At 44.8% G+C, this 10,353-nt stretch overlaps 1 protein-coding gene across 3 annotated transcripts in view; it reads left to right on the forward strand.

Annotated features, from left to right (window-relative positions):
• Nucleotides 1-8,356, forward strand: part of MFAP3L (microfibril associated protein 3 like) — a 51,323-nt gene extending 42,967 nt beyond the window's left edge. For all 3 annotated transcript variants that reach the window (XM_068278799.1, XM_068278798.1, XM_068278800.1), the window contains 2 exons: nucleotides 2,518-2,857; nucleotides 7,445-8,356. In XM_068278799.1, coding sequence (XP_068134900.1) covers nucleotides 2,590-2,857; nucleotides 7,445-8,277 — 1,101 coding nt within the window. In that variant the 5' untranslated portion in view covers nucleotides 2,518-2,589 and the 3' untranslated portion in view covers nucleotides 8,278-8,356. The remainder of the gene's footprint in view (nucleotides 1-2,517; nucleotides 2,858-7,444) is intronic.
• Nucleotides 8,357-10,353: the final 1,997 nt, after the last annotated feature.

A 10,353-nucleotide genomic window follows, 5' to 3' on the forward strand; every position in this document is an offset into this window, starting at 1 on the left:
TTGTAACGCAGCAAAGTGCTGCATGCTGTGCGTTCTAGGCGACTAAGCCACGTTAGACTGTTTGCACATGCTCAGTCATGTTGGGGAGGAGGGGAGAGCGGCCGGGCACATGGCTAATTAATATTCACTGCACTCAGTGACGTGCAGTGTTTACTTCCTGGAGCGGCCGCTCTGTGCGGCGATTGGCCGGGCGGGACCACGTGATGCCGCATGCGTGCAAGAGTACGCATCACGGCATCACGGACGCCAGAGTGAGCTGCACAACGCGTCTCACTCCGACGTCCACACCAGAGAGCACCAGGCATTGCGTTAGGGGCACGTTATGTGCCCTATAACGTCCCCTAAATGCAACGTCCTGGTGTGTAACTAGCCTTACATCTTCATTTACGCTGCAAATCGCAATTCCGATTTGCGATATTTTTATTTTTGTTTGTTTTGTTTTTATTTATTTAATTTTTTCACTAGATGCTGGCAACACAAGAAGAAAAACACAGAAAAAACGCAGCATGCGTGACTTTAATTGCATCAAAAAACTGAAACAAAATCGGAATTGCGTGTAATAAGAGCCCTAATGACCATCTTTTTAATTCAACACCAAAAGGAGCAACAGATTGTGTTTTTTTTTTCTTTGTGTGTTTATTGCATGTCTCATCTGAAAATCAGCCGGTGACTCATACTGCCAGCTCACGTCTGGTCACTGAAGGAACTGTGAGGGCTGTGAAAATGCAAAAGGTTGTGGCTTCACCCAGTAGCCTAACTTTTACCACAGCAGACTACCAAATGACTTGACAGGTGATCTCCACATTATCAGATCACATACTCCATCCCCCCCACCATTGCCTTTTTAGAGTGGAGGGGCTGTATAATATTACACACATTTTAGTGTAGTAAAAACTGTGACAATTTACTGTGTCGACAAACATATTAAAATGTTTTTCTTCCTTGTTGAAGTAGTCGGCACATGACCTTTCCCAGTGCACTTGTTATCTCCTTGGTGCAATTTCCCTCCTCCAATATAACAGTCAGATGTGGCCAGCAACCACTATTTCATCAAGCCAAATGAAAAACAGGGTGGAGCACTAAAAGCTGGCCCAGCTGATTGCCACAGGCCCGAGTATATAGACAGATGCATGGGTAACACTCTCATTGGGCAACACAGGCTTTACTAAACCTGGGTAGGACAAACACAGCTGGGATAGGATGAGAAGCGCACAGTGACCGGTGTAGCGTCTGCCTGTAAACTCTTGCCAGGCAGCCAGCCAGACTTTTGTGCACTATGTATTTATGTCATTTTCATTTTATACCACGGCTGTGGACATGTAGTGCAGAATGTTTGAAGCTTTTGGAATGATTGGAATTTCAGCTTAATCATGCTCTAACTGAACAAGTCATTTTTTTAGAAAGGCAAAACAATACTGATTCTGTAACTTTTTTTTTTTTTTTTAAATAGCTTTGTGTGTATATATAAATATACATCTACAAGATAACTTGGCCAAGAATCTGATAGTTCTCTGTTTGGTTGTTTATACCTCTACTAACAAAATAGCACAGCATTGTCTTTAGGGTGAAAGGCTTATTGATTTTACTTTGACATTACTCATGCTATGGGAAACAAAAAATGGTTTTACTTCTGATTACTGAATAGCAGGCATCAGAGAATTTGTTTTTCACACTACGCCCCTTCCTGATAGGGATAGTCCTCTGTCATTGACACGTCCTCCTATCATAGTATTTTATTTACTTGCTTTAAATAAAGTGTATGAGTGGCTGGATAGTGTACTTTTTTTGGCCTCAACTGTATGCTGGAAAGTGTACTGGTTAAGGGCTCTGCCTCTGACACAGGAGACCAGTGTTCGAATCTCAGCTCTTCCTGTTCATTAAGCCAGGCATAGGAGACTTTGGGCAAGACTCTCTAACATTGCTACCGCCTATAGAGCATGCCCTAATGGCTGCAGCTCTGGTGCTTTGAGTCCGCCAGGAGAAAAACGTAATATAAATTTTGTGTGTCATGCCTTGTCTTGTTTTAGTGAAAGTTTATGGTAAAGGGCCATCATGTGATCGAGTGCCTAGCAACGGATGAGAAGCATCCATTGGTATGCAGAGGGGCATTGGGTGACATCTGAGAGCTCTGCAGCCAAGGTTTATATAACCCTAGCTTTTGCACCAGTACTGCGGCCATGTGCACCCCTCCTACCAGCATGACGTTGAGTGCACTAACAGTGGAGAAGCAGAAGGATTGTGTCTTCACCTTCCTGGAGGATCGTCATGACTGGTGAGGGTCAAGGACACCACAGGACCCGAGGAGCGATCCAGTGCTGGATCCCAGAAAATGTAGCCGCCACTTTCTGAAAATTGTAACCATTTTGTTTGGCAGGGAAATGGCTCAGTGCCTTTTATCTAATGGAAGTGCCGGTATATTCTAGGAGTAAATGGTTACATAGTTACATAGTTATTTTGGTTGAAAAAGATCCATCGGTAAAATGGTGTTCAAGTGATTAAAATCTTTTTGTTTTACAGGTGAGATCTGAGGGGCCAGTCAAGCCTTCTACACCTCTGCAATCCAGCACAGATATTAACACTGACACAACCATGGCAGACTACAAACTGTGGCGGCGTCCATCATTGTTAGTCCCCCTCCTGTTTTTACTGGTGACTGCTATAAGCTCAGAGGAGACCAATAACCACACTGGCAATGCTTCCGACCCACTGGAGTCCTTACCTATAATCACATCCAGAGTGGACCACATCATTGTGAAGGAAGGCAACAGTGTGCTCATTCACTGCAATGTCGAGGGATACCCTGATCCTCATTTCCAATGGTACAACTCCATTGGTCACCTATTAAAAGAGGAAGAAGGTAGGCTATGCCTTTTTTTAACTTACACATTTTCATGATTGTCCTCCTCAATCCAGAATGACCATCTCAGTTTATAACTAAAGCCCAATATACACGATACGATTCTTTGTGCGATTCGATTATGATTCTATTTACGATCCGATTAAATCCGACATGTCCGATTTGGGATTCAAATCAATTCAATTTGCCATTGCAAAACAATGGCAAATCGAATTAAATTGAATCGAATCCTGATCAGACATGTCGGATTTAATCGGATTGTAAATAGAACCGTAATCGCACAAAGAATCGTACCGTGTAGATGGGGCTTAAGAGTTTGGAAAACATACAGAAGGAAGACTCAGCCAGGAAGCAGAAATATGCAGGCAGTCATTAATTCCTTGCATTGTGCTGAATGATAGTAATTGATAAGACTATAGTTTTGTTTTTCCTTGACTGTTGTTCATATGTTGTGGGTTCTCAAGCTGATCAATAGTCTGGTCTACTGTTCTGTCACCAATACGCAGCAGACACTAAATCTCAGGCTGACCTAAGATATTCATTATGACTCAGGAATGATCAGTGTGGGGTTGCTTAGAGATTTGCGGAAAGAGTTGTCTAAAGGGGCCCATACACCTAACGATTTTTCCGCCGATATACGGCCGATTCGATCACAGTGTTCGAATCGGCTGTGAAATCGCCGCACACACCGCTGACAGAACGATCGATTTCCGTCCGAAATCGATCGTTCCCGTCGATCCGTCCGTGCGGAAGACTTTTCTCAATCACCGGCGGGTCGGGAGTGCGACGATAGCAGCGTTCGAATGCCCGACGACCGACGCAATACAGCGGGTATACATTACCTGTTCCGGCCGGCGCGAGTCCCCTGGTCCCCGCTGTCTTCTTTCCGGGCTATGTTCCGGACCGGCTGCAGCTACACAGAACTTCCTGTCCCGGCAGGAAGTTTAAACAGTAGAGTGCCCTCTACTGTTTAAACTTCCCCTGGACAGGAAGTTCAGTAGCTGCAGGAACGGTCTGGAGCTCGGAGCGGAGAAGAAGACAGCGGGGACCAGGGGACTCGTGCCGGCCGGAACAGGTAATGTATGAGGGGGGCGGCAGCAGCGGCAGCTCTACAGATTGTGATCGGTTTCAGGCTGAAATCGATTCACAATCTGTTTGCAGTAATGGTGGCCATACGATCCCTCTCTGATCAGATTCGATCAGAGAGGGATCTATCTGTTGGTTGAATCTAATGGCAAATCGACCAGTGTATGGCCACCTTAATAGAGTTGTCTGTCGTTAGGGAGTAGAGGAGGGCCACTAGAAACCAGGGATCTTTATAGGGGAGTGGGGGGGGGGCACTAGACAACAGGGAACTATATGAGGGAAGGAGGGGGAGCCACTAGACACCAGGGAATTGTATAGGGGAGGGAGGAGGGGCACTAGAGACCAGGAAACTGTACAGGGGAGGGAGGGGGCTATTAGACACCAGAGAAATTTATAAGGGAGGAGGGAGGCCATTACACACTAAGATTGGCCCGCGACTTGATCCCAGTGTTCAATGTCGGCCAACTTTGTATTGGGTAGAGATAAGACCGATATACCAACTTCAGTCCTGCAGCTGTTAGCTTATCTAGATTACTGCTAAACAAGGCTTCCAAAGCAATGTGCTTGTAGGTACTAGGATACAGAATTCATAACATTACCAACATTTCTGGGTAGTCTGCTAAATACATGTCCATCAGATCAAATCAAAGATAGCTTTATTGGCATGACCAAGCTTCAACACAGCCATTGCCAAAGCAGGGGTAATGGGGGACATGGTGTAGGGTAAGGGTGAAGTAGGTTAGCAGTTCAGCTACTTTAGTACAGCTACATTTGAACATACAGTAAATTATCATTGCATATGCATTGTTTGTTACAGATTTGGAAATTGTATCCTAGAATAACATATTTGAAGCTTGGCCAGAAAAAATAGCATGTACTGTACGTAATCAATATTAAAGCATTAGAACTGTTCTAGCAATTACAGCCTGTGCCCTGCTGCTGACGTTACCTATTACAAATACCAATAGCACTTGCTATTTCAGATCTCTGTTATTTCCTGCTATTCAGACTGGACGTTCTGAGTCAGGAAACAGCATAAGTGGCACTCTCTTCAGATGTGACCTGGCTTCTCATGCGCTGGAAAAGAATGAGCAGGCACAACACTCCACAACATCTCCCCTTCAAAAATATGCCTAGTGTCTTTAACTTTTTAAATTTGGTATAAAATACGGTAATCATTATAGGTTAATATTTAAACAGTTAAAGAGCTATGCTTTTTAGTACAAGTACACAATATGACTTGGGGCTGTGGCCATAGCTAACATATAAATGGCACAAATCTATGGGTACCTGAGCAAATAGTATTCAGCACAATGCCTCCATAAGGGCAAACTGGACAATTGACCTGGGCCACAGAGTCCATAGGGGCCCTCACCCTCCCCACAGCATCACTACAGGGTTGCGGCATGCACCAAATGTCACCATCGATAGAGTCAGGAGTGACGACAAAGTTAATGCAGAGTGCACAATGAAGCGTCATATCTCACCTGTCCGGCTCTTCTGTGGCCTGCTGTTAGTATGGAGATAGCCATTTTGATTTTTAGCTGCTATAGTGCCCCTTATATTGTTAGTGCTGTTCAGTTCCAGCAGACTTGCTGTTTGAATGAAGTACATATTTGGCCTGCAGTTTGGGGTGTTTAGGCTTTGGAGGTTCCTGAGTGGCCTCATAAACATAACTTAAACCAGGTATCAGTATTAGGTGGCCTGCCTCTTCCCCATCCCCCAGATAGCAGTATTAATTGGCCTGCCTCTTCCCCATCCCCCAGATAGCAGTATTAGGTGGCCTTCCCCCAACAATGCAGAGTGCTCAACAGAATGTCATGTCCTGTCCCACCTGTCCTGCCCCGCGCTACCTCCTCCTTTCTTCCTCAGAGCACTCCAGCCTCCTGTATCTCCTCTTCTGTGCCTGTTTTCTGCAGGCATGTACACTCTGATGTAACATGCAGCAGTCATTTAAGCAGACACACCACTACAGTGATCCATGGAGACTGGAAGACATGATGAGGAAAGCGAGGCGCCGGACAGGTGAGATATGACGCTTCATTGTGCACTCTGCATTAACTCTGTCGTCACTCCTGACTCCATCGATGGTGACATTTGGTGCATGCCGCAACCCTGTAGTGGTGCTGTGGGGAGGGTGGGGGCCCCTATGGGCTCTGTGGCCCAGGTCAATTGTCCAGTTTGCCCTTATGGAAGCATTGGACCTGAGCTCCTTTTTATTTTACCTGGTAAAATAGTTTAAATAGATATAATTGATTGAGAGCCCTGATTTAACATTTTTAAAAAGTAATTTTGGTATATTTTTGCACTTTGACCTACTTTCTTTTCCATATGTCTTCAATTGTATTTTTATTTTTTTCTGTTTGACTACTTCTATAGAGATTAAAGTTATGTAAATCTTAATCCAGCTCTAGAAGCAGCCCTGTCTGTAAGTACTGCATATAAAATAAATCCATTTACAAACATAAGGCTACCTCAGCTTAGAGATAGTGTGTGTCCTTAACTGAAAGCTGAGAGCTAATTAAAAAAGAAAAAAAATCTACCTACCCGGGGCTTCCTCCAGCTCCTGGCAGCCGTCCTGTGCCCTAGCTGCAGCATCGCTCCCAGCTGGTGTCCCAGGATCTCCTCTGGTGCAGATGCCGACCTCGCCAGGTGGGCATCTATTGTGCGTGCGCGAGAGCCACTCACTGCAGTACCGCTGACATAATCTGGAGTGTACTGCGCAGGCACAGTAGTTCTGCGCCTGCGCAGAACACTCCAGATGTCAGTGCGACTGCGAGCGGCTCTCGCACAGGCGCAGTAGATGCCGACCTGGCGAGGTCGGCATCTGCACCGGAAGGGATCCAGGGACACCGGCTAGGAGCGGAGCTGCAGCTAGGGCACAGGGCCGCTGCCAGGGGCTGGAGGAAGCCCCGGGTAAGTAGATTTTTTTTTTTAATTAGCTTGCATCTTTCCTTGCGCTGCTTTGCCAATTAATTAGGCAATTTGGTTGGGCTCATGATGTATGTCTGGCTTGTCAGTGGCATAAAGGAATGATTTGCATATGCATTGATTGATGCATTATGGAAGTACCTTCATGCTTATGTAAGGCTGAATAGCTGCAAATAGCCTCTAGTTTCAAGCAGCAACTACTACAATGTGGACACTCTGTCACATCCTGACAGACGTCAATCTCGCCATAGAGATAGAGCATTCCCTGAAAGACGGGGAAGAAATGCAGCGCTGATCTGGATCATGGGTAGGTGAGTTCTTTAGGAAGCTACCAAAACTGGTGGGCTCTCCTCTCTGGAGCTTGAATGGTTTTGAATTTTAGGGTCTATAAGCAGATATCCAGAGGTAATCAGAATGCCAAGCAGGTTAAGCAGATGTAAACATTAGCATTTAAAAAAAGCTAGCCACGGGTCTTATGACCACTATTTTAGGGTAAAAGGGAATTTGGGGTTTTACCAACTAAAATTTACAAACCATTTTAAAAAGTGTTTTTTTTTTTATCTATTTCAGCTGGAAGATGGTGGATGCTTGATAGTGGACTTTTAAATATTACCAGTGTAACTTTCGAGGACCGAGGGAAATACACTTGTGTTGCTACTAATGCCCATGGCACTGTGAACAATACAGTTACTCTGAGAGTGGTTTTCACCTCTGGTGATATGGGAATCTACTACATGATTGTATGTTTAGTGGCATTTACCATTGTGATGGTACTGAATATAACCAGATTATGCATGATGAGCAGTCACTTGAAGAAAACTGAGAAAGCCATTAATGATTTCTTCAGGACAGAAGGTCCAGAGAAACTTCAGAAGGCTTTCGAGATTGCAAAGAGAATTCCAATCATCACTTCTGCGAAGACACTTGAGCTGGCCAAAGTTACTCAGTTTAAAACTATGGAGTTTGCGCGATACATCGAGGAACTGGCAAGGAGTGTTCCTTTGCCACCGCTCATTATGAACTGTAGGACTATAATGGAAGAGATCATGGAGGTTGTTGGGCTGGATGAAGCCGGCCATGCATTTGTGAGGCAGGGAGCAGTCGGTCAAGAGGTTTGTGATGCAGATGAAGTCTTTGCCATTCCGAATGCACTACAACGGAGTGACTCTCCAACAGCTGAATCCGATGCTTCCTCTGTGCATGAACCCCCTCGGCAGATTGCCATCACTGTATCTGTACACACTTTGTCTACAAAGCAGTGTCTGGATACAGAGTCACAAGACAGCATACTATCAAGTATTAAAGATGAATCTACAGCAACAACATGTACTGAACCTTCGGAGCCAAGTTCTCCTCCTCCAGATAACCCAACTACCTGTATTATTTACGAAAGCCATGTCTAGACATAAAGCTATGCATACCGCTAATAGACACTTGGAGCACCTTATAGAGAAGATGTTAATAAACTGCCACTTAGCCTTATTAGAAGAAACAACCATTTCTTCCCCAAAATCATTAGTGGTTTACCTGCAGCTTTACTAACTGCTTCAGTGGGTTGTAAGCGCAGTCCGCAGCCATACTGGATGTATGCTTGCCCTCTCGTGGTGTCACTGAGGAAATCATGTCTGTGTAGCTACAGTAGATTTTCAACATGTATTTATTATTGGGAAGTTAATCTTCCGCTTTCATTTCGTGGGGGCCTTCTGCCAATGAAATGTCGTGATACATTTGTACATATTATTTCAGATTGAAATGTCTCTGCACTGAAGGTCACAAATGGCTGGGAGCATTTGCCTAATGGTGCTTCACCTTCAACAATTAAAGGAACCGGCCCAGGATATTCGTTCCAAATGCATTAGCAAGCCCATGGGCCCTGTCACCAGGCAATCAGGTTGATGCTCTGCTATCATCAAGCATAAAATCAATACATGTTGTCCTTTACCCTGATTAGTGGTTTAAAAAGGTCTGGTTAAGTGATCACATGACAAAAGCAGGAACCTTTTTTTTTTCTGAACGCTGTTCAAGCTTTGATGTAGAGTTGAAAGCATTTTAACATCAGATGCTCCAAGCGATGCTCAGACGAGTCAGAAAATGTCAGACATGAGGAACTGCTTAGTTTCTTCGCAATTTAATGAGCGCTACATACAAAAGTTAGTTAATACTTTCCTAGGCACACCCTGAGAGCTGCACAGAACTGCCCAAATACAGTCCTGTTTGTTGTCAAACAGGATTTCTCATCGTTATTTATAACTTTTACTTTGGGCATAGGCCAAAAGCTTTATAGCTGCACACTGGGAGATCATAATGTGTTCCTTCTAAATTCGCTGCACTTACTGTTCTGTGTTTAGATAATATAAAAATGAAAATTCATATGAAACACGGCTTTATATTACAGACGGAAGCTTCCATTTCTTCGGCATGCTCTGGCATCAGTGTGAGTACGGCTGGAATTTACACTTGATTTACAGTGAAATGACACTTTTGTCACATTGCTGTAAATCAGTGCGGGAGTCTCTTTGTAATGTAATGTTATTTTCAAAATTTCAGTAAGTAGCCAGCTATGAAATTCACAAAAAAATGTAAGCTGAAATTGCACATTTTTGAAAACAGGCTGGATTCACAAATCTTCTCATGAATGATCTCTCATTTTCTGTTTTCCACCTTAGCTATAGAATAACCTGGCTTTCAGCGCTTTCCAGGCAAAAAAAAAAAATCTCCCAAGAGAAGTTGTTCCTGATCAACTAAAAGTGTACCTGTGATGGGCAAAGTGAAAGATTGTATACTTACCCAGGGCTTCCTCCAGCCCTATAAGCATAGGAGAGTGCCTCGCCATCCTCCCGAGTACCTCCGTTTTCCGGCTATTGATCCCGGTAACTGGCACAGCAGTTGCACTCTTCTGCATATCCGCGGAGGGGCCACGCATGCGCAAAAGAGCCGCGCATGTGCACAAGAGCCGACTGGCACGACTGAGCCAGATTAGTGGGAACAATAGGAGAACGGAGTCTCCCATGTCAAAGGCGGTGCCAGTACACTATCCAGCCACTTACATAAAGCTGAACTCGAGAGATTGCTTTAACTTCACAAAAGTGGGAAAAAAATCACCTTCCCACCAGGCCAACTATTTACTGTATATTGCATACATTTTAGAAAGCATTACTGACACAGCTCATTTCCAGGGCCACTGCTTACATAGGGTCAAACTTGGCAATTGCCCAGGACCTCAAGCGCCTTAGGCAGGACCCCCGGCTCCTTAGGCAAAGGACCCCAGGCTCCTTAGGCAAAGGACCCCAGGCTCCTTAGGCAAAGGACCCCAGGCTCCTTAGGCAAAGGACCCCAGGCTCCTTAGGCAAAGGACCCCAGGCTCCTTAGGCAGGGACCCCAGGCTCCTTAGGCAGGGACCCAGGCTCCTTAAGGAGTCCCACAGTTTGTTTTTTAGGGGCCCACATACATTTTTGTGGGCCCCAATCTACCTAAAACAG

This window comes from Hyperolius riggenbachi, chromosome 1 (genome assembly GCF_040937935.1).
Source record: "Hyperolius riggenbachi isolate aHypRig1 chromosome 1, aHypRig1.pri, whole genome shotgun sequence".
Classification (NCBI taxonomy): domain Eukaryota; kingdom Metazoa; phylum Chordata; class Amphibia; order Anura; family Hyperoliidae; genus Hyperolius; species Hyperolius riggenbachi.